The 24,027-nt window shown below is 32.2% G+C and overlaps 2 protein-coding genes across 5 annotated transcripts in view; one reads left to right on the forward strand and one right to left on the reverse strand.

The window, feature by feature from the left end:
- Positions 1-23,935, reverse strand: LOC148610896 (IQ calmodulin-binding motif-containing protein 1-like). Of its 4 annotated transcripts, none has more exons than XM_088590776.1 (15): positions 23,801-23,935; positions 22,898-23,350; positions 10,355-10,517; positions 9,081-9,222; positions 8,745-8,844; positions 8,298-8,397; positions 7,207-7,302; positions 6,720-6,794; positions 6,023-6,131; positions 5,192-5,301; positions 4,456-4,598; positions 3,483-3,631; positions 2,142-2,273; positions 1,200-1,356; positions 1-922 (listed from the first exon to the last, which is right to left on the reverse strand). In XM_088590776.1, the coding sequence occupies exons 3-15, from the start codon at positions 10,477-10,479 to the stop codon at positions 732-734; spliced, it is 1,629 nt and encodes a 542-aa protein (XP_088446902.1). In that variant the 5' UTR covers positions 10,480-10,517; positions 22,898-23,350; positions 23,801-23,935; the 3' UTR covers positions 1-731. The 4 variants fall into 4 exon arrangements, with proteins under 4 accessions (XP_088446902.1, XP_088446903.1, XP_088446901.1 ...); XM_088590777.1 differs by having other exon boundaries at positions 22,894-23,350; XM_088590775.1 differs by lacking the exons at positions 22,898-23,350; positions 23,801-23,935 and adding an exon at positions 16,343-16,474.
- Positions 15,019-24,027, forward strand: part of LOC148610897 (checkpoint protein HUS1-like) — a 12,890-nt gene continuing 3,881 nt past the window's right edge. The window contains exons 1-7 of the mRNA XM_088590787.1: positions 15,019-15,113; positions 16,553-16,680; positions 18,528-18,704; positions 19,380-19,487; positions 22,167-22,241; positions 22,441-22,537; positions 23,828-23,971. Coding sequence (XP_088446913.1) covers positions 15,062-15,113; positions 16,553-16,680; positions 18,528-18,704; positions 19,380-19,487; positions 22,167-22,241; positions 22,441-22,537; positions 23,828-23,971 — 781 coding nt within the window. The 5' untranslated portion in view covers positions 15,019-15,061. The remainder of the gene's footprint in view (positions 15,114-16,552; positions 16,681-18,527; positions 18,705-19,379; positions 19,488-22,166; positions 22,242-22,440; positions 22,538-23,827; positions 23,972-24,027) is intronic.

Raw genomic sequence — 24,027 nt, forward strand, 5'->3', positions numbered from 1 at the left:
GACTTGCCACAATATATTTTATTAAAATATTGTTTGTTTAAATTATTTGTTTATATATTCTCAGTAATATTTTAACAAAGTGTGGTATCAGTAGCAACAGTCTATAGTAATGGGAGGTTGTTAAATAGTACTATAAACACACTCATTTTCCTAAAAAAACCTACTAAAGTAGACTTTACTAAAACAAAATTTATGACAATTTGTTTATGACAGGTCAATAATTCATACATGCCACACAATGGGTACAAATAAGATGAATACATTAATGTAAGAAAATTAAGTGGTTATTTAAAATAAAGTTGTTTACTTATTACCGGCTTTACTTTAACACATAAAAATCAACTTTAAATTTAGAACATAAATGTACAACAAAATGAAACAAGCATCATGGTAGAAACATAGGAACACATGTTAACTTTCTCAAGATAAATGTCAAACAAGTCATTTTGACACATGAATTTCATTCAGGACAAATATGAAACTTCTCCAACTGTAAAAGCTGTTAGCACTCAAATGTACAACTTATACTTAACACCTGTCTACAATTTTCACTTGCACTATTTTTTTTGTTAATACTAGCACCTATTTGATAAAGGCAGATCTTCTGAAAGGAATTCTTAACAGTCAACAAAATGATGTTTAAGACTGATAAAACCTTTATACAACTCAATTTAATATTTGACATTTGATAATTCTATAAATGGAATGTTCTATCATATAAGAAAAACACACTAGAAAATAATGTGATCTTCTTCTACATATTCCTGGTCTTGATATTCATCAGTTAATTTTTTCCACCATGGTTGTCGTAGTAACCGTAAATGTTCAATATGGTCTGCTTTGGCTTTGGTTGCCACAGCTAATAAATTACTAGAGTACATTTCAACATCTTTATCAGTAACACTGTTTAATGGAGGAGCCACTGCAAAAATACCATACAATAAACAGTACCAGTATACAGTAGAAATGATTATAGATATACAGTATTTGTTTCAGTAGTACACAAAAGAAATCACATCAAATGTTTTTAAATCTTTTGTAAAATACCTGAAAGCATATGTTTGAATTAAGTTGACTCTACTTACAGTGTACCAATTCCAAGACAATATTCAGTCTAGTTTTTAGAGCATTGCTTTACTTACAATGTACTAGTTATGAGTCATCATTCAGTCTAGTTTTTAGAGCCTAGCTTTACTTACAATGAACTAGTTCTGAGTCGACATTCAGCCGAGCTATAAGAGCCTCTCTATGGTGCTGTTTCTCTCTGTTCGACCTAGCAGACTTGTAGTATCGAGCTAACATTTCAGCTGCTTTTTTATGGCCCTGTTCTAACTCTTCTCTTGATGTATATACTGACTGGAAGTAATTATTAAAAGGGAATTTTATCAACAAAATGATGATTTAACTATCATTCCAATATCTTCATAAAGTACCCTACTAATTTTAGAAAAAAAGGAGTGAATCTCTGTTTTATATGTTATATTTGTACCTAATCAACCAAAATACAAAATGATACACTTGGTATGTCAGCAAAAATAATAATTATATTTACTTATGCAGTAGACCATATTATTTCAGCTGCTTACTCTAAGAGCATGCCCAATATATAACTCTGCAAAGAAAATTTGTTTGTCCTATCCAAAGCCCTACATCACAAAATGCAGATCTACCGTACAACTTAGACAAAAAGTCTATTGGACAAAATCTTAACAAATTAGTTAAAACATTGGCGCCATTAAAAGTTCACAGTACTGTATTATCCAGTACATATGCTTCTAGTGTCTTTGTTGAACCTTATCTACATAGGCTACTAGTGTCTTTGTTGAACCTTATCTACATATGCTACTAGTGTCTTTGTTGAACCTTATCTACATATGCTGCTAGTGTCTTTGTTGAACCTTATCTACATATGCTACTAGTGTCTTTGTTGAACCTTATCTACATATGCTGCTAGTGTCTTTGTTGAACCTTATCTACATATGCTGCTAGTGTCTTTGTTGAACCTTATCTACATATGCTACTAATGTCTTTGTTGAACCTTATCTTTCAATATTATTCATTATCCATGCTTTTCAATAAGTTTGGATTTACGTAGTGTAAGAAAACAATCATTAAAACATAGTAAGGATACAAAAGCTTACTGGTTTAAGTTCTCGATGTTGATTAATAATTCTTTGTAATTCTACCCTTCGCTCATCGGTTAAACCTGGAGGTTTTAGTGATGCCCTTATTTTATTTCTTTTGTCTTCAAGTTTCTTCAACCATTTTCTCACCTGAAAGAGATGCTAGATAGATTATTACTAGTATACTGTTGTGAAATACGTTTTTGCAGTTGTGTTTTGAGTAAATTAGTCTTGTTATAGAATATTGTTGTACAATGATATAGTTATGTTTTATTTGTTCTGCATATTTGTCAGTCGCGTCAGGGATGTGAACGTCTTTTATTCCGCGAAATTAGTGTATTGCGGGAAATTTCATGCGTTGTCATCAACAATCTGACGTTGGTGTTTCTACTGAAAACAAACTTGGTAAGTTCGAAATTCGACTGTCCAAGGGATCGGCTGTGTCGTTCCCTTGACCTGTTTATTTGCCACGTTTGGACTTGCGGATATTTATACAGTTCAAGATAAGCTTTATAGCTCTTTTTATACACATCTTCCTGTATTTCAAGTGTTTTTAGATGGTGAATTCCGTAACGCTTTCACTTGAAGGTGCTGTTTTTGTTTAGCCCAACCCCGGCCTAGATTTGATATTTTATTATTATCACTGATAATTATTTAGTGTTATATCTATACTTTTGTCTAAATTACTGACATTACGCAGGTTCTTTGACTTGGGTAACAGAATTTGTATATTGTTTTTGGATTGTCAAAATTATATTCCTGCATAATAAACTATTCATTTTTATACATGTTACATGCAGCTTCTACGCCCATCAGTTTCTGATTATTTCGTAGATTTCCGCTTGGTTTCCTAGTTTTACAATAATACAGTACATATTCAATAATTCTTGGGGATTTAATCTGTAGAAGATGCATTTCTTAAAAAAATTTGTCTGATAGATCTCATCTGATAGATCTCATGCAAGAACTCATCGAAGACCATAAAATGAAATCAAGTGAAATGTATATTGCATAACGTTTAATACTGGATTGATTCTTTAACTAGTTCATTATAAGTTGAATAGTAAACATGAGTACAAGTGTACTAATACTTTAACATAGTGGAATATTAAGTTTAAAGGAATGTGGTAAGCAACTTTTTTCTAATCTATTCATTTTTAAACATAACCAATCAAAATACTGCAGTGGTTTTTACAACTGCTATTTTTTTTATTGAATGTGACAAAATTTTTTTCTTACATTAAGTGCCTAGAAGAGCCTCCAGAACAAGTAACTTGACCTATCATCCAGTAAATGGTTCCCACAAGAGCCTCCAGAACAAGTAATTTGACCTATCATTCAATAGATGATAAAACTTACTGATCTCTGAACAATAACAGCAGCTCTGTAGCGTTTAACAAAAATTTCTCTAGATCGTATTCCTTTCCGAGCATGATGTCCACGCCATGTTTTCTGTATAAGTACTGCTGATTCTGTTTGCTGTCTTTGTAAATATCTTTCTAACATGGCTAAATAAACACAAATATTACTATTCATTTGTTTCAGATATTTGAAATAAGCAAGTAACAAAAACTTTTATAATTAGAACTTGTATCATATTATACCATATGATGCAATGATATTATTTTATAACAAACCCTGATTAACCGAAATACAAATTAACTCTTAATGAAATTTAAGGTTTCTCAGAATTAACATGAACTTCACTTGAGGTTCCTTCTAACATAACATTAATGAATAAAACCAAAAGATGTAGTCTGTCGGCAGAATTATAACAATGCATCTCATTTTCAATTCTTTCAAAACATTCCAAATATCTGTCACATGAACTTCATGTATTTAAAACCAAAATAACTTATTTTTACAAGTTAACCGAAACCCATTAAGGTTCTGAAGACTATCAAGTTCATTCTAAAAATAAACCCACTCAACAATTTCTGTCAAGTTTTTCATTAATGAACTGCATTTATACCATGACCACAAATAAGTACGCAAAAATTACAAAGTCACATGGTAAACAGGAAGTAGATAAGCAATGAACCTGGTAAGAGGATACACTTTACAAGTTTTCATACAACGTGAAGTCATCATGCAAAAGCAATATCAGAATATCTAAGCATTCCCTACAACAAGTTTTCATACAATGTGAAGTCATCATGCAAAAGCCATATCGGAATATCTAAGCATTCCTTACAAGAGGAGCTGAGAAATCTGCTAGAGAATAGTGTCATGGACTGACTGACTGAGGGATAGACTGACAAGCTGATTGCAATATATACCCTAACTTTAATGAATGGAGATTTAATAATATTTGAATATTAATCTGTCTCACCAGCAGGTAATATCTCTACAGTATGAAGCTGTTTCTCTTTGAACTCTCTCATTATCTTTTGTCTGTTTAACTTCAGCTGTCTCTGTAATTCTAATGCTTCTTTTGCCTGCTCTTTCCTTTCTTCTAAAACTTTCCTTTTCAATCTGTTTTTATAGTAATGTCATGTATCAAACCAACTGAGAGGTATTATGAGAATCTACACAACTAATGCCTACATAATTATTAAACTAGTGTTAATAATAAAACATTACATGTTCATTACACAACCACCTGCATACAACAATTATCTTTATTTTCACCACACTACAATAATAATATTAGCAACTTTTTATGATTTAGTCAACATATTTTGATACTGAAATTTAATTATAGGGAATTATATTGAATGATTGAGTTTTTTCTGCATGGAGAAAGAGAAATATAACAGTCATTTTTCAATTAACAAACCTTGTCTATTCTCATTCAAAGTCAAAATACTATGATAGTGCAGCGTATTTGTCGCTTATGGTTCCACTAATCTCATATATCAAAAGAGAATACTTTTGGCTACAAGTCCTGTAGTTTTACCAAGCAAGGAACAAGATTTACACACTCTTGAAGTAATATCCTGTATCTATAAATCATATTTCATTTTTAGCTCTTTCGAATATTAAATTACTCCATCCATAACCAGCAGTCATTTGAAAATAAAACATTTTGTACTCAATCTTATCCCTTGTCAATTAACTCAACATACCTATACTGTTTCTGAAACTTTGAAAATGTTTTATTTGCTTTCTGTAATTTTTTCCTTGTCACAAAGCCTTTCCATATTGCTTGTATTGTAACAGCAGCTCGGAAAAACCTCTACAATGGATAAAATTGACTGAATACAGAAAAACCTCTGCAATGGATAAAATTGACTGAATACAGAAAAACCTCTACAATGGATAAAATTGACTGAATACAGAAAAACCTCTGTAAAGGATAAAATTGACTGAATATAGAAAAACCTCTGTTATGGATAAAATTGACTAAATACAGAAAAACCTTTGTAATGGATAAAATTGAATAAATACAGAAAAACCTCTACAATGGATAAAATTGACTGAATACAGAAAAACCTCTGTAATGGATAAAATTGACTGAATACAGAAAAACCTCTGTAATGGATAAAATTGACTAAATACAGAAAAACCTCTACAATGGATAAAATTGACTGAATACAGAAAAACCTCTGTAATGGATGAAATTGACTAAATATAGAAAAACCTCTGGAATGGATAAAATTGACTGAATACAGAAATACCTCTACAATGGATAAAATTGACTGAATACAGAAAAAGGGATATTTTTAATGTAGTGGATGTTGTTCTTGCTATTTTAATAGGGTTGAAAAATATGTATCCATAATTTTTATCTAAAAAATAAAATTCCTTAAAATTTTGGGCAAATATAACACAGATATGATAACAAGATGTTCAATTAGTGATATTAAATTTGTGCCTTTATGACCAGTTCACTTCTTGGCTCTTCTCAGTTACAAAAATTTAAACAAATGAAAGATAACTCTTCATCTTGATATTACCTCGTTTTCAGCCTTTTGTGCATTGCCTGCCTGAAGTAATAGATGAAGTTCTTTAAGGTCTCGACTGAAACCAGCTCCTTCCCATTTTGATAACAAAGGACGCAGACCTCTGCAAATTTAAAAAAATAAAAAAATAAAGTTATTATAAATTACATGTATTAAAGAAAACCATTAAGTAGTCCATTTGTTTATTTAAATCATTTTCTACTGAAAAAACATGCATAACTTTCTATAAAAAAGATTCATATAAACCACCAAATCTCAGCCATTCAGTCTTTGATTAAGCATTTCCTAAACTAGAGTACTGCCATGAAATAATGAAAAAAAGTGGAGAATTCTCCAAGAAAAAAAAAACAAAAAGAAAAAAAACATGAATACAAATTATTGCATTTTTGTAGAAATCAATTAACCATCCAAATGACATTTTGCCACCTAATTTTAACTAATGTAATGACACTTGTAACTGAAAACAAGACTGACATGAGCAGTGATTGTTCCTGGAGAAGAAGAGAATGTTTTACCCAACTGGAACATCTGGTCCGTGCATCCAGTTCCTTTTTATTTTTGATGGAGTCTATTTATCTCATTCACTTTAAATTTTCTGTGTGCTTTCCACTTGTTATCTATAAATTTTTCATACTATCTCTCTCCATTTATTCACACACAAAACCATTAGGTGTTATGTGTGTTAACCTACTTATATCTGGTACATAATGTTTCCACCAGAGGTCTGTGAGCCTCACATATCTTCAGTACACACTTACAGGCTGATCTGTAATATTCCAGTACAAGTAATTAAAGATATGAATAATTTAAAAGATAAATGGGAGCATTTTTATATTGTGATTTTGTCAGGAAAAACTAAAACAAAAACATTTTGAAGTTTGCAGCCAATAGAAACATACTACTTCAGTGGTTGTAATTTGGATTTTTTATATTTCTATGAAGTCATACTTTTTATAATGATAAAACATTACAGTGACTTACTAATTTACATGCTTCCGTCTAAAGTAACATTAATAACCCTGCACTATCCTTTCTTTATTAAAGTTTTAAACCTAAATCCAAATCAAATGCAATATCTTCACCCCAATGCAGCAAATAGATTTAATGACCTATGGATATATATATAAAACACTCTGTTATTCCCATAGTGGATTGGTGTTGACATAATAATAACTTACGCTCCAACATTAACTTCATCACTAACAGATAATTTATAAATGAGTTCATCCAGAATACTGAGGACTAATTTGTTGTCCAAGCCTCTCAAAACAATTCTGAAAAAAAACAACAAAAGTAACATCAATGAATAAATAAGTGAAATAACACTAAAGTAGAATATCATAAAATAAACGAACCTAATAGGAATATGAAAATCAGTATGTCAGAAAATCAGAAAATTTCAGAATATGGTGATGTTACTTTGAAGACAGCTGAGTTACATGTTTTTTTACTCATATCTTAAAAATTTCAGAACAATATTATATGGAATTGAGTCAATAATCCATCACTGTATTAGTTTTAAAATAAACCATTTTAAATTTGATTTATTTTACATCTTTTAATAAAAAACTTTTTATACTGTATTTTATAGAATTACCACAAGAAATAAATTCATTAAAAATCCACAACAACTGCAACATACCAAAAAACTGACTTTGGTCTCAAGTCAACTGAAATCTAAACATTAACAGGACAAAAAGCAAGTTAAGATAGAAGACCTTTTTTAGAACACTAACACTGACCTGTCAACTCTGAGCATTTTTGATAATAAATTAGTAACACTGACCTGTCAACTCTGAGCATTTTTGATAATAAATTAGTAACACTGACCTGTCAACTCTGAGCATTTTTGATAATAAATTAGTAACACTGAGCTGTTAACTCTGAGTATTTTTGGTATTAAATCAGTAACACTGACCTGTTAACCCTGAGTTTTTTTGGTATTAAATCAGTAACACTGACCTGTTAACTCTGAGTATTTTTAGTATTAAATCAGTAACATTGACCTGTTAACTCTGAGTCTTTTTGGTATTAAAACAGTAACACTGATCTGTTAACCTGGAGTTTTTTGGTAATAAATTAGTAACACTGACCTATTAACTCTGAGTATTTTTGGTACTAAATCAGTAATACTGATCTGTTAACCCAGAGTATTTTTGGTAATAAATCAGTAACACTGACCTGTTAATCCTGAGTATTTTTGGTATTAAATCAGTAACACTGACCTGTTAACCCTGAGTATTTTTGGTATTAAATCATTAACACTGACCTGTTAACCCTGAGTATTTTTGGTATTAAATCAGTAATACTGACAACTGTATCAGCATCATCTGTTATCAATAACTGAAGCAGCCATGGACATTCTAGTACTGAAATCCAAGATTATAAAATCATGGTTAACATACTTACTATCATATTTCAATGTAGAATTTATAAATATAGAAGTATTATGATAAGATTCTCCTTACATATTTGTAAAAATGACAGGTAAGTTACTCGCACACCATTTCAACACCTCTTTTGGTGTTGCTTTGGTGTTTGTTTACACATGTCCTCAATGCAAATTTGCATAATTTTTTATTTTTTCACTTTTACAAAACAGAATGTACATTGCAAATCTAGTTAACCACATACCAACATCAAAGGAACAGAAATCAGATTGTTATTATTCCAAATATCATTTTGTTATGGGTAAGTTCCCTCATGTTGAAATTACCTTTCCCTGGCAGTACACTGTTACTGGATGCTAGCTGTACTATAGACTGTAGCACACCTTTGTAACAGGTTAACAACTTGTTCTTCTCTTTCATGTGTCCCTGGAAAATACAAAGTGCTTTGTACTTCACCCAACTCAGACACAATATTCTGACACTGAGTCAACAAGTTATCACTCTATCATCTAAATGCTGCATGATGGGTGGAAAAACGGTGACTAGAGTCCTTGGTATGACTCGGCCTGGGATCAAAGCAACAGTCTCCAAATGCTACCACTTGATCATCTTGGTAGTCTATGGTAATTGAAGAAAACATTTCTTTAAAATAAATTACTTACGCGATCAGGAATTTTAGAATATCTAGCTTGAATACGTCTTGCAACCAAAAACATGTTATCTACTGCTTCAGGGAGAACCTTTTCAACAACTTCCTTTCCATCTTTAGCTGGGATACAAGAAACTATTCCCATGCATACTTGACTAAAAAGTTAAAATCACATAATAATTGATTATTTTCCAAATACTGTAAAAGTATTATTGTTCGTGGGGTATTAATTTTCATGGTTTTCATTAACCACAAAATTTGGTCCCAAACAAAAAACAAATTTCCCTTTCGTTTGTATGAAACAGATGTCAAATCCAGGAATTCAAGAATATGTGAACCGGTAGGGTTGTCTCTTTCACATACATTTGTATTCACCATACCTATTCGCATTATATTTCCCTAAACCACAAAACTTGGTACCCATGAATATAAGTATGTACACAGTAGAAGAACAAAAATAGAATTCATGGGTTTGAAATATATTTTGACTCAATAGAACATCAGTCTCACTTTTATAATACATGTAGTAGTTATCCTTCAAGCGAACTTTTAATAGCACATTAAATTTACTCCTTATATTTGTTGAACCTTACATAGGAAAAAATGCAACATATGTTTTTCATAGGTTTTTAAATCATCTGAAAAACATATGTTGTTTATATTTAGGACCACTATGAAAACATATGTTTCTGACAAACAAAATAATTCATAATAAACAAGTAAATACATAGCTTATTGTAATCGTATATTTTCAATAGGATTTCATATATGAAAAGAGTATGATTTTCAAAAAACATAAGAATTCTTGTATTTCTAAATGCACAAAATATATATTTACATACTTGTAGAATATGAAAACATATGTTGCAAATTTCACTGTGTACAGAATAAATAAACATTTTCCAAAATGTTCCTAAGTAACACTCCAGCTAAGAATCATGCAAAATGTAATTTATGGCTGAAAAGCCTAAATATTTATATTTTTTATATTTTGTTTGAATTGCCATAGTAAACAGAAATTAACATCGGTTTTTCATATAACCTGGGTTCTTAGGAGATAAAAATTATAAAGAATGCATTTTAGATTTCAAATTAAGGGAGGTAACTCTGTTAAGGACACTCAAATACAATCGAATCTGTTGGATTTTCGATATTGATTATCTCCTAAGAGCAGATAGATTGGAATGAATAATTACAAAAATAAAAATATCTAGCCTTTTTTGGTGTGTATCACATTTTTCAGATTTTGCATGATTCTTACAAAGACAGCTACTTAAAATTATAAACCTCAATATAGCTGCTAATGATGTTGCAATTTGCCATTCTCCCTCCAACATAGAGAAGTCCTGTTTCAGTACTAATACCAGAGCATGTAACACATTATATTCATATATTTCTTTTTTGATTCGCATTCCATCTTTGCTGTCAGGAGGTGCTGTACTCAGAATATCTGTAAATATTTTATTCATCGTTACAAATTTATGTTTTTTCAACCAATCATGGAGCCTACAAATGTAAGCTCTTGTAAAAGTCAAAGCTTAACTGCAGAACACTTTAACCTGTTTACATTAATTCAAAAGAATAAAGAAACAAGACCAAAAGTTCACATGTGTTATGTGGTAATAAATAAGGACACATTGGTATAATGGAGGGTAGATGTCTAGATAGAGAGCTATTCAAATCGCTCATCTGGTCAAAAAACTCTTTATATCTTTCTAAAGCTAGACTCTTGACATGACCATACTATTGTCACAAGAACATTTAATCAATACAGAGTATCTTAGTTACCCACCCAGTTTTAATTTCAAGACCCATAACTCATTCATTTGTCAACAGATCTTTCTGAAAATTTTGGCATTCACGTTCATGTAGGTAATCTCATCATGCTGAAAAATTTCAATTCCTGCCAGATTTGAGCAAAACCCAACTGTATTTGAGTTTCTTACATAATTCTTCAACCTGACCCCTATGGTCTAATTTGGAAACAGTGGCCATGTTTTTTTTTGCAAGATCAGACACAGATTGTTAAACATGTTCTACATGACATTCATGCAATGTTTTGTGTCAATCCATCCAGTAGTTTTAGAGGAGAAGATTTTCAAAGTTGGAAATGTAAAATTCAGGTAAAAATCCATTTCAGGACCCATAACTCATTCATTTATCATCCAATTTTTCTGAAAATTTTGGCATAGGTGCATCCCATCATGCTGAACAATTTTACCCCTACCCCACCCGACTATTTTTGAGTTATTTGCATAATTCTACAATTTGACCCCTATGGTCTGTTTTTAGTAAAGGCAGCCATGTTTTTTTTTTCAGATCAAAAATCCCCACACAAGGATAGTTAAAAATACCCTAAGGAACATTCAAGCAATGTTTGGTTACAAGAGGAGATGTTTGAAAGAGTTCATGGACAACAATGATGACAGACACATAGTGACGGCAATAGAGCACATTGCCTTTCATCCAGGTGAACTAAAAAACTGATACGATGTCTTGAAAGTTAACGAGAAATCTGCAATCGATGGATTACTAGTGATACCCCTGTTTTTAACCACAAACTAAGGAAAATAAACAAAGTCCTCCATAAATTGGAAGTTGTCAAATTTTCCTGAAAATGGATCCCACCATATGGGGAATGTGTTAAAATTTCAAGCCACTGTGACAAGTAGTTGCTGAGAAAAGGGTGATGGAAAAAATTTCTATGGATGGAAACACAGTGGGGGTATAAAACATTCTATTTATTTATTTACTATTGGTCCCTGAGGAGTTCATTGATACATGTAGCATAAATGATATTTTTAAGATTGTAAATATTGCAGACAAACAACTAAAAAATGTAGTAACACCGGAGTTGTGACCAAATTAAACCCATTTGGTTAACGCTCAAGTTTGGAATACAAAAATAAATAATATAATAATAACTTTTTATGTCATTGTGATACAGAGTTAACGAGAAGTAAAAAAGATTTTTAGAGCAGAAATTTTTACCAGCATTTGAACTTTATAAACATTTTTTAAAAAATTTTTTATTTGATTTCAAGAAGTCAGGATTTTACAAATACTCTCTACAAAACCACCTGACTAAGGTGTATGAGGATTTTACAAATATAATATAAAGGTAGTTTATGAAACCTAACAGATTATATACACTATTTCTTATATTTTGGCTATATATACTGTTTTCATTTTATATCAACAATATATTTTAAATCTATTAGGGTACCTGATCTCATCTTAGGCATAATAAAGAAATACATGAAATTAAATATAATCTTATTGTGGGTGGGGGAAATATGATGTAGCGGGGTCCAGAAATCATTGAATTTATGTATAGAGTTTTTTTTCTGCTATGTATTCCTCAAAGGAATGATATTTCTTGATTCTATTTATCAGTTCTCTGATAGTAGGCATTCTTAAATCAAATTTACATTTGTATATATAGTTTTTGGCTATTATGAACAATAAATTTAAAAATCTATCTTCAGTATATCCAAGAATCATTTGTTCTTTCTTTAAAGTAAAATCTTCATAATACAATTGAAGATGATGAGCAAAAGATACCCAATAAGAATGGATAAAAGGACAATTAAAAAATAAATGTTTAATGGTTTCTTCATTTGTTTTACAAAAATCGCAAAACTTACTATTGCCAAGTTTAATTATGCATAACCATGAGTTTGTGGCAACAACTCTATAAAGAAGTTTAAATTGAAAGTTTTTCAGATAAGGATATCTACATGATTATGCAATACCTTGTAATACTGAGACCAGTCTATGATCTCAACTCCCAAAGTTTGCTCCCACTTCAAAAAAAATTTGTGAGAGCAAGTTTACTATACTTTGAACAAATTGTCTGTACAATTATTTTAACTTTTTGTGTTTCTTGATATTTTCGAAAAAAAAAAACATCACATGGTTCAAAAGTGTAAGCATTAAAACTTGTCAATCCTTTCAACAGTCCTTTCATCAATGTTGGAATGTTGGATAGCAAACTGTAATAATATAAAAAGTTGTTTGTGTGTGTTAAATGCCTGATTTCAGGATATGAAAGAAAACTCTTATCTTGGAAATTGAAGATATTCTTAGTATGTTGAACACCGTAGTTCTTCCAGTTAAGAAAATGTTTGAACTGATTTATATTAACAAAATTGAGAGAATGTCTAATGAGAGTACATCTTTTGGGATCTCTTTTACCAATGGTTTTACTTTTGACAAACCGTCAAGTTCATCTCTCCAAAAAGGATTTTTTACACAGAATGCAACTTCTTTTAATTTATCTTTTTGGAGATGTAGAACACGGTCTCCTCCAATGTTTTAAGTTCGAACAGTAAAATATTTTGCCAGTCTCCGTTTGGATTTTCCATAAATCTTTTAATCCAATTTATCTTTAGATAAGTTATGAATGACTGGAGGTGAACCATCTTTAAACCACCTTGAGAGTGTTCACCTATTAAAGTATTTCGTTTAATTTTCTCAGATTTACCATCCCACATGAAATTATAAAATATAGAGTTAATCTTGTTGAGTTTTAACTCTGATAGACTTGGTAAAGCAGTGAATAAATGAATAAGTTTTGATAACGCCAAACATTTTTATTACTGTAATCTTTCCTAACATACTGAGCTTCCTATTGTGCCAACTCTTAAGGATGGATGATACCTCTTTTATTTTCTTAGTAAAATTTGTGTCTAATATTTTGCTTATATCAAGTGAAGAATCTATGCCTAATAGTTTAAAGTTAGAATATGACCATTGAAGATTGAACTCTGGACATATTATTTGATCGGAATAATTTTTATAACCTATCCATACAGCTCTAGTCTTGGATGCATTCATTTTCAACCCTGAGACTTTATAGAAAGAATCAAAACATTGTAATGTAGATTTTAATGAATGTGAACCCCCCATTCAAGACCAGAAATGTATCATCAGCTTACTGACGTATGAGTGACTCTTTGTTATTGTCTGTAATGCCTTTAATACTAGGGTCAGATTTCATCTTCATGGATAAAAGTTCTACCCCAACAATAAATAAGTAGGGGGACAATGGATCCCCCTTTCTAAAACCCTGCTCAAGCTTGAAGTAACTAGAAATATCCATTGTTTATAACACTGCTATGGGCATTACGATAAAAAGTCTCAAACCATTTACAAAAGGAGTTACCAAGATTAAAGCTTTTGAAAGCATTAAGCAAAAAATCCCTTTATAAACCTTACAGTAATGCTTGAGAGTTCAATTGATCGACATTTATTCCTTATGCCTGATTAGTGTAATTGGGGAAACAGGTGAATGTTTACACAAAATTCTGACACCTGCTGAGTGTTGTAATTAGCTTGGGATACTAAAATTGTCACTTTCCCCACTTGTACCAATGTTTAGCTTACAGCTCTTAATGTTTGTTGTACTTTCAAATATTTTCAGTTGACAAAATGAGACTAAATTATTTTTGACATTCAGAAAAGTCTTCCATGAATGACAAAAATGACAAGCCCTAGGAAAATTGCTGCTGTATACTAATATACATATGTATGTATTGATCATTTACAGTGAAACAAAATATTTAAAAAAAAATCATGTGGTTGGCTTGCTTATAGGCTTTGCATACTCCATATTATGATGCTTGATACAATAAAAAGCCATTCATTAAAATTAAGCTTTATTTTAAGCAGAATTGCAGACCGTGCAAACATGATCAATCTTGTCAGGTTGTGAATAAAGTAAATTTACCCTTCAGTCTTAGCAGCAAAAGTGGTATGCGTCTGTCTCTGCTTTCTGCTACATCAGATGCTAAGTTTACAACACGCTTATCTCGGTTTGGACTTGGATTTCTGGACATTTTTGTACAAACTTTCAAGATGAGGAATTTTTGTTTTAGTTGTTTACATGGTTAATTTGACGCTTAAAATCCGTCTATCAAGCGTTTGTACAGAATTTATTAAAAACTAAATCGAAATCGGAACAGGGACGAATGAAAGGCGGGAGTCCATGAAATGAAATTCAGAGGAAAACTAGTTGATATTGGCTGTATCCACCATTTTACAAGCAAGTTTATTGATATGGTCAAATTGCAAATATAAAACTTTTAATAACATATTTTCTCAGATCGCCCTCTGTAATACTGCAGATTTAGATAAAAAAAAAGGTGGTGTCAAGTCGCCCCACAACTTTAGATTTGTCCCGTAATTGAACCTAAAAAAAATACTGTGAATTTAGACTAATCGAACACAAGAACTCAATTAACCCTTTTTATAATTCCACCACAAAGTTACCATATAAAGAATGTCCAGGGTGAAATAAACTGGTAAAATATTTAATTGAAAATAAAAATGATGAAAAAGAAAGGCATTTACATTTATACAAATTTCTGATCAATTTCTTCACCTTCTGATCAGCCAGGGAAATATAGAATCTTAAATTGAATCCAGTGTTATGGCCACCAACGGAGAGGATTGTAAACATCCTTTGTGTAGTGTCTTTATCTCTGAGGAAACTTAATACTGCATAGCATGTCAATTGACTGCTGGATGACAAGCTAGTGACAAACTGATCCCGCTTAAGAATTAATCCTGAAAGAGTTCATCAGCTAATTAAACCCTGTGGGTTTTTTAGTTTGGTGCCAAATTTAAGGGCAGAGCATGATTTGCCTCACAAAATTATATATCGACACTGAAGATTGAATCCTAGACTGCTCGGTAACATGCCAGCAACAAACCAATTTGGCTAAAGAATTAATCTCTATATAGGTCCAAAATGAAACCAGGCATGTAAATGTTCCGCCTATGTTTTATTTGTTAGATGAAGATAGAAATTTAACATAAATTTCAAATATAAGGTTTATTTGTGTTTCGCCTATGTTTTATATGTTATTTTGATTTATTTGTGTATTCTTGTGTCTCAATCCAATTAAAATTAAACCTAACAATCTTTCTATAAAGTCACTACATGCAGTGACTGAATGGTACAATTGATAGGTCTTACTTTAATCAGATTGCTTGTGTCTAGTATGAATAACAGATTGTGATTATAAGACCAAATGAAGTGGATATGTTGTTTTACCTGTAAAATTTAGAAATAGCCAAAAGTTGTGGGGTGATGGAATAAACTTGGCCAGCATTATCTGCATTAAATTTACCGGAACCTCTTTCAGTATCAATAGTCACCCAAAATATGTGCCTGATGAGTATTAAAAGGTTTTGGTTAAATTTCGGATAATCAAAATTTACCTGTTATCTGATTTTATGAAGTGGTCAGTAACAGTAGAAATTACTTACACTGTAAATAGTATTATCCTGAGAAACCGGTAAGGAAATGTCTCTGCTACAAACAGACCCATTCTTGTGAGTCTTGGTTTCCAGAATAATTTCAAAGCTGGATATTGTCCACAATTTGTTATGTCCTGGTGTTATTACATTTTGTGTCATTTCAATGTCTATTAAGTTCATGGTGATTTAATTTCTGTTTAACAAATCCTTTATTTACAGGAGTTCTTGGAACATTATCAAAATTGATAAAAAGTTGTGTCCTGAGAATTACACCTGGAAACTGGTACTTTATTTTGGCTGAGAAACTTGCTAATGGTGGAATACAGATATGGTGTGAGCTGCCTCAGGTATAGGGTTTATCATAAATACTGTAAAACAATATTAATACAGTACAACAGTATCATTAATACAGTGAAACAATACATTGATACAGTATAAGTGTATAGTTTCCTTTAAAAGCACAACCTCATGTACATATATCGTTTTGCTAGATTCTTTAATCTCAGTTTCTGCTATATAGATGACGTATTATCTTTAAACAATCCTAATTTCGGGGATTTGATATATCGCATCTACCCCAAAGAACTTGAGATAAAGGATACTACAGACACTGTGAAGTCGGCCTCATATCTTGACCTACACTTAGAAATTGATGGTAAAGGAAAACTATTGACCTAACTTTACGACAAACGTGATGACTTTTCATTCAGAATTGTCAACTTTCCTTTCATCTGTGGCAATGTTCCTTCAGCACCTGCATATGGAGTGTTCATATCACAACTCATACATAATGCCAGAGCTTGCAGAAACTATGTAGACTTTTTGTATCGCATTAGAACTCTAACAAGTAGGCTTCTGGAACAGGATTATGTTGCTACAAGATTGAAGTCATCACTACAGAAGTTTTATGGTTGTCATCATGAACTCGTGGATCGTTATGGTTTATCCATCTGCACCATGAAAACTGATTTATTCAATGGGTCATAGTTTTCCTTTTCTCATTTGTCTATCCTGGACTTGACTTTTTATGAGCAACTCGGCGGGTGTTTCTATAAAAGCAGAGGATGCTTACCCTACCGGTGCACCTGGTCCATGCTCCCAGTTTTTAGTGGAGTCTGAGTTGCTCATTTGCTTTTGTTACTTTGTATGTATGATTTTAGTTAATTTATGTTCTTTGTTGTGTATGTTTTCCATGTCTGGTCTTTGTCCCTGGATTACATTCTTTTGATTACCACTATAACCTTTGTTCCCTTGATTACTCTCTTACATACTCAGTGGTTAGGAAGGAAGTTTTGAGAAGGGGCCATTTTCTGGATTTTTCAAAGATATTTACAATCTGAAGGGGTTATGTGTTAAGAAACCATAAACACATAGTTTTCTTTCTGATGAAGTGGCCATTTCCATCCAGAAAGGGCAAATAGTCCATGGCCCCTTGTCTTCCATACCCCTGCATGCTTCTGTATCTCAACTGTATGTAACTGACATCAGCTGAAGCCAATGTCCTTCCTTAGAAAACATTTTAATGGTTAAAGAGCTTATGTTGGTAATAAATCTAAGAAACATTAGTACATGTACCTGACAATAGAAAAGGGACCACATTTTTCTACCCAATCAATAATACATTTCATGTGACTGAGATTCAATTGAGAACAAGAACATTTAATGTTGAAATGTGACAATTACAAGGACTGAAAAATAATATGGAAAATAACATTAACAATGTTTTTCAAACTGATAAATGGAAAAAAATCCTCAGTCTTTTTAAAATCCTGTTCTTACTGCAGATCTTTGAAAGTCTTCAAGATAGTCTTCATTAATAAGTGAATGTTTTTCTTATTGAAAAAAGTAATTGTAATGGTACAGTATCATTTGCCCATCTTATACTGTTTATCATTATCATATTTGTACGATTTATTACATGTTATTTTATTGGTTGTAACCAATTGTATTGAATTTGTTCGTGCCAATGAAATATTCTCTATTGCCTTTAGCATGGGGATTACTCTAGTAAGTGCATGAACCCTCCAAACATGTACACAATATTCATCAGCTTTAATTTTTATAACAAGTATAGTACTATATTTGTTTCCTTTCAAATGCAAATTTTCCATTTTTGATGGAGATATTCTATTGGATATACATAAGACATGCAGGTAATATTTTCAATTTTATTCTCGGATGTTGTCCTTCCTAGAATCACTTTTTCGATGAGTATGCAATGGAAGGAGTATCTAAGGAAGCCAATGAGATCTACCTTGAGGTCGCTCCGGAGAATATCGTCAAGGCTCTAAAGACAGCACAGAATGCAAAGTGGATAAAGATCAAACTAACCAAGAAACATGTTCCCTGCCTTACATTTGAAGTTGATCTGGTAGGTTCGTTCAAAACAATTATAAACTTGCATGAATATTGCACTGGTACATGTATGTACAGTGTAATTGGTAGGTACATTCAGAACCTGGTTTAAAGCAAATGAATATGGCTTTTCTTTTTATACACGTAACTTGTTCTTAAAGAAATAATCTTACAGAAACAAGTCATTAGGTATAAATGAAAATGATGTGGTGTTTTTGCAAACAAATTTTTAGGCCTTCTTTTGTGCCAAATATTCTATTACAAAAATTAGAAAATACAAGTACATAAATTTGGTTCAAAGGAATTATTCAAGACTACAAATTAAATGCAAAAAGAAACCTGTACAGTAGCCCTGATTGTGAAAGAAACATTAATGTAAATACAGAATGTTTTGGATTTTACCAAGATTTTACTTTTGTTTCATGTGTTGAGCTGATAAAACACCTTTATGATCTTTTGTAAGACATACATACAATGTATGAAGCATGTAAGTGTACACCTATGCCCTTTGTATTGCAGTGATCAGGTGCCTATGATGTAGCAGTATCTGTGATTTCAGCTGATAGTGACAATGGATCATTATACACTAATATCTGTGATTTTAATACTTTATTTCAGCCAAGTTGAGCTCTAGAACAATGACTGAGGATCATTATGTTCCTATATCTGTGATTTCAATATTTTATTTCAGCCAACTTTGAGCTCTAGAACAAGGACAGTTGTTCATGATGTACCAGTGTCTGTGATACCCAGAAGGCTGTGGGAAGATTACGAAGAACCAGTACTTCCTCATTTTGATGTAAGTTCATTTGGCAACATGAACAATATAGCATTGAAATGATATGACTGTGTATTTTCTAACTATGCTGCTAATACCAATCACCAATTATCAGCAGACTTTTTCACAAAATATCTTGAAATGAAAAACATGTGATCAAGAGAACTGTGACACTTTATATTTATTTTAAATTTTTATTCTTCAGTTTATGACCCATTTATGTTGTACCTTGACTGTAAGAGTGTGTGAGTAGAGAGTCTTGTATTTAAATGTTAATTTTGTTCTTTTGTTTCATTTTTAAAAGTAAATTTTTATTGATAAATTTTTACACCAATTGACTGATCAGTTTTGTTCCACTTGGATCTCAAAAGAACCCTTTGGAGTGAAGGTCACTTACAAAGTGTAAAATTATTCATATTTTATAATGTCATGATACTTTAATATATAATGACATTACATAACATAACTCAAGATTTTTGGTGAAAAGATTGATTGATTGATTGTTGGGGTTTAAGGTCTGATCAGCAATTTTTCAGCTATATTCAGACGATGAGCATGAAATGGATGATAAAGTGAATATGAAATGATGATGAAATGAAAAAAAGGGATGGGACACAAGGATAATAGGGTCGACAAATTTTTATTGCCACTGGAAATAGGGAGAGACGGGTAGGGTCGGGCAATTTAGCCTCCTGTGGCGGAGCCCTATGGTTCCTACTCCGGGAGAATACCACAGTAGGGTTCTTTCATGTGCGAGGAACGTGGCATCTTTCCCAACATGGTGCACCACTGTGGTTTGCGGTCAGGTTTTCCGTATTATAGCCTGACAACTCCAGCATGTAACATGCCAGGGTACCCCATTCCACCACCTGGGACACACAACCCAGTTGCTCTGTGGGCAGAGTGCCCTAGCCCCTGCTAGGGTTCTAAGCACTATTTAGTCGCCTTTTACGACAAGCTCAGCGCTGCTGCAGGCCTATTCTTTTGACACCCGGACCTGCACGGGACTTTTGTGAAAAGAACTGCAGAATAGACAGGCTTGACTTTTTATTAGCTCACCTGGCTGAAGGCCACGTGAGCTGTTGCCATCACTGGGCATCCGTCTTTGTCATCCATTAACAATTTCTCAAAAATCTTCTCCTCTGAAACTACTCAGTGGAATTATATGAAACTTTGCATATATGTTCGTTAGGGTATCTTGCCCAAAAGTTATGTTTAGATTTTTGATCCGTCAAAAAACATGGCCACCATTACTTAAAATAGAACATAGGAGTCAGGCTGTAATTTTTCACATATATCTCCAAATACTTTAGATTTAGCCAATTTTAATTCGAATTTTAATTTTGGTCGAATTTTCATTTTAATCTGTCAAGCCATTTAGGAGTTATTTCCCTTTTTCGACATTTTTTTGCAATTTTTAATGTTATTTCTTTCAAAAATCTTCTCCTCTGACCCTACTTGACCAATTGGAATCAAACTTGGTGTGAATGTTCCATGGTGTATCTTGCACAAAAGGTATGTTTAGATTTTTGATCCTCAAAAAACATTGCTGCTGTTACTAAAAATAGAAGACAGGGGTCAGTTTTTAGTTTTTCACATATATATATCCAAAACCATTAGGTTTAGCCAAATTCTTACATAGGTAAAAGTGCTCAGCATGATGAGATCTATCTGTGGTCAAATTTTCATTTTAACCTGTCAAGCCATTGAGGAGTTATTTCCCTTTTTCGACATATTTTTGCTATTTTTGATGTTATATCTTTCAAAAATCTTCTCCTCTGACCATACTGGACCAGTTGGAATCAAACTTGGTATGAATGTTCCTTGATGTATCTTGCACAAAAGGTGTGTTTAGATTTTTGATCTGTCAAAAACATGGCTGGTGTTACTAAAAATAGAAGACAGGAGTCAGACTGTAATTTTTCACATATATCTCAAAACAGTTAGGTTTAGCCAAAGTCTGACATTAGGTAAAAGTGTTCAGCATGATGAGATCTATCTGTGGTCAAATTTTCATTTTAATCTGTTGGCCATGTAATGGTCCTTGTGATAAGTCCTACCAAAGTCTTCTTGAGTCAAAATTGTTAGACAACTTCTTGTTAAATTTGTTGCCATTGAAAGACAAAATTTAACAAGGTGAGTGATTCAGGCTCCCGGGAGCCTCTTGTTCATTGTCCATGTTGTATAGGAAAATCTTATTCTACAGTATGTACAACAAAATAAAGAACCACACAAGCTGTACATATATGGTGTCAAATTTTATAGAATAGACAATAATTTTTCCTGTAAAACTGGCAAATATGGTAGAGATGGTAAACGAGGTGCCGTTGAATAGATACCGCCTGTGACCCAATGTATGACTAGAAATCTAGAGTTGACATTTTAGTTTTGACACAACAACACTGACTTCATTAAGACTTATAAAAATCTGTCACCAGCATTTTAAAGGTGGCACCTTTCAGATAGTAAGCAAGAACTATGTGCACTATACATACATGATGTTACATATTACATGAACAATGCTACATTGTATTACATTGGTAGTATATAGACATTTTTGTCTTTTATAATTTTGAAAGCATCCATTTTACTAAAATAGTTTTGGGATTTTTGCTTACATTGATAACTTGTATATGCTGCTAACATGATATGAATATTTCATCTTCTACTATCAGTACTAAAATACTATGTTATTTGTAGGTGAGTATTGCTATGCCACAGATGAAGTTGTTGAAAAATATAGTGGACAAAATGAAAAACCTTAGCAATTATATGGTAAGTTAGTTTATCTAAAATTCAGCCTCTATAATGTCAAAATCTGTAGAATAAAAATTGTTTTCAACATTTTGTACAATTTTTATACAGTTGAAGATTTACTTAGATAAGTATCCGTAAAGTATGTTCCCTTTAAGACAGATAGAAAGAAAGTTTTTAATTCAGATATTGAATTATCATAATCTTCCATTTTCTGTAGGAACTAGCAGCCAATCAAAATGGAGAAATGAAGCTCAGTGTAGAAACAGACATGGCTGCTGTCAGTACCCATTTCAGGGACCTACTAAACCCATCGAGTGAGTTTTAATTTTTATACCTCACCAAATAAAGTGACGAGGTATTATATGATACCCTTGACAACGATGGGAGTTCATTTGTCCATCTGTATCTCAGTCTGTCCCTTAGGTATCCAGATGATAACTTGAGAGTGGATAAGTGAATATTCTTAAAAAACTTTGCACAGTTGTTTATTACCACAAAATACAGCCAAGTTCAAATTTTAGTTTTCAAGTTAGGCTATTTCAAACAATTTGCAACCCCCTCTTTTCACTATTATATGGCTGGGTATTACTTGATATGTTCCATTAATGCCCGATGTTTAGTTTAATTATGGTTTACAGTTTATCTTGCTGTTTCACTTAAAATTACTTACTTACTTAGGCCTTTTACCCCACCTTTGGCATAGGCTGCCAACAACCGGCCTCCATGCAACTCTGTCCTATGCTGTTCTTTCTAACTTGTTCCAGGTTTTCCCCATTTTTTTTTTCATGTCCTCTCTAAATCTCTTTTCCATGTATTGCGAGGTTGACCTCTTTTTCTTGGGGATTCGATGTTAGGGTTTGCCGTGTGATATTTGTTGGTGTGGCCTATCCAACTCCAACTTCTGTAAGAGCTTTATTTAGGTATTTATTTTGTACTTTCCCATAGTTCCTTGTCCCTGATTTTTTTTTATCTCCAATAGACTTTTAGGATACATCTTAAGCAGGAGTTAATGAAAGTCTGTACCTCTAAAATTTACCAAAAATGTTTTTATTGTCCAACTATGTCCATCCATCATGATTATTCTAATTTGCTTTGATCGATTTCAACGTAGTTTACACACATAGGAGCTTAAAGAAAAAAAGATACACACTGTTTCAAAGATCATCAAGATAATTTTAAAGTAGAAGATTTTTGAGAGGTGTGGTCTTTCAGGTCACCCATAAAATACAAAGTGCCACATGGTGCAGCTTGATATGACTGTAGAGGTTGAACCCTGAGCGATTTGGACATTCAAACTTGATGCACTTTTGAATTTGGACTGTTATTTGATGTTTGACATTGACACAACAAATGATTATGACCAGAATGAAGTGGTAAAAAAATCTTAAAATCAGCAATGCAACATAAGAAATAAGCAATTTATACAAAGATGAAGAAAAATGCTTATTTCTACTTCTTTTTGTACTTTCTAAACCTTAAGTTGCATAACCATTTAAATCTTTCAAAACCTTCTTTTTTTTTTCTAAATGAAACCTAGTAGAACAGTTTTAAGGCGATCCATATACATGTAATTTTACCTTAATGTCATTATTTGTCTATCTCAGCAATAGATCAGGTACCCAGCTCTCATGACAGTTCACCAGAGATAGTGAAGGATCCACAGGAGTTCAGTAAAGCCAGGATAGACATTAGGAAGTTGGCACAGTTTCTCTCTGGACAGTCTGTTAATCCCAACAAGGTTATTTGTAGTAGGTATTCTTACATCGTACAGATGATGGTTGTTCTATTGTCAATAGAAACGTAC

The sequence above is a fragment of the Perna viridis genome, chromosome 7 (assembly GCF_037379345.1).
Source record: "Perna viridis isolate PV_CMFRI_1.1 ecotype Kerala chromosome 7, ASM3737934v1, whole genome shotgun sequence".
Classification (NCBI taxonomy): Eukaryota; Metazoa; Mollusca; class Bivalvia; order Mytilida; family Mytilidae; genus Perna; species Perna viridis.

Coding starts and splice junctions, on each gene's coding strand:
- LOC148610896 (XM_088590774.1), bottom strand. CDS start 14,907: ATGTCCAGAAATCCAAGTCCAAACCGAGATAAGCGTGTTGTAAACTTA. Junction 7,303..8,297: donor AAAATACTCAGGGTTAACAG/GTCAGTGTTAAT, acceptor GTTTTTTTTCAG/AATTGTTTTGAGAGGCTTGG. Junction 6,795..7,206: donor GATGAAGTTAATGTTGGAGC/GTAAGTTATTAT, acceptor GGAATATTACAG/ATCAGCCTGTAAGTGTGTAC.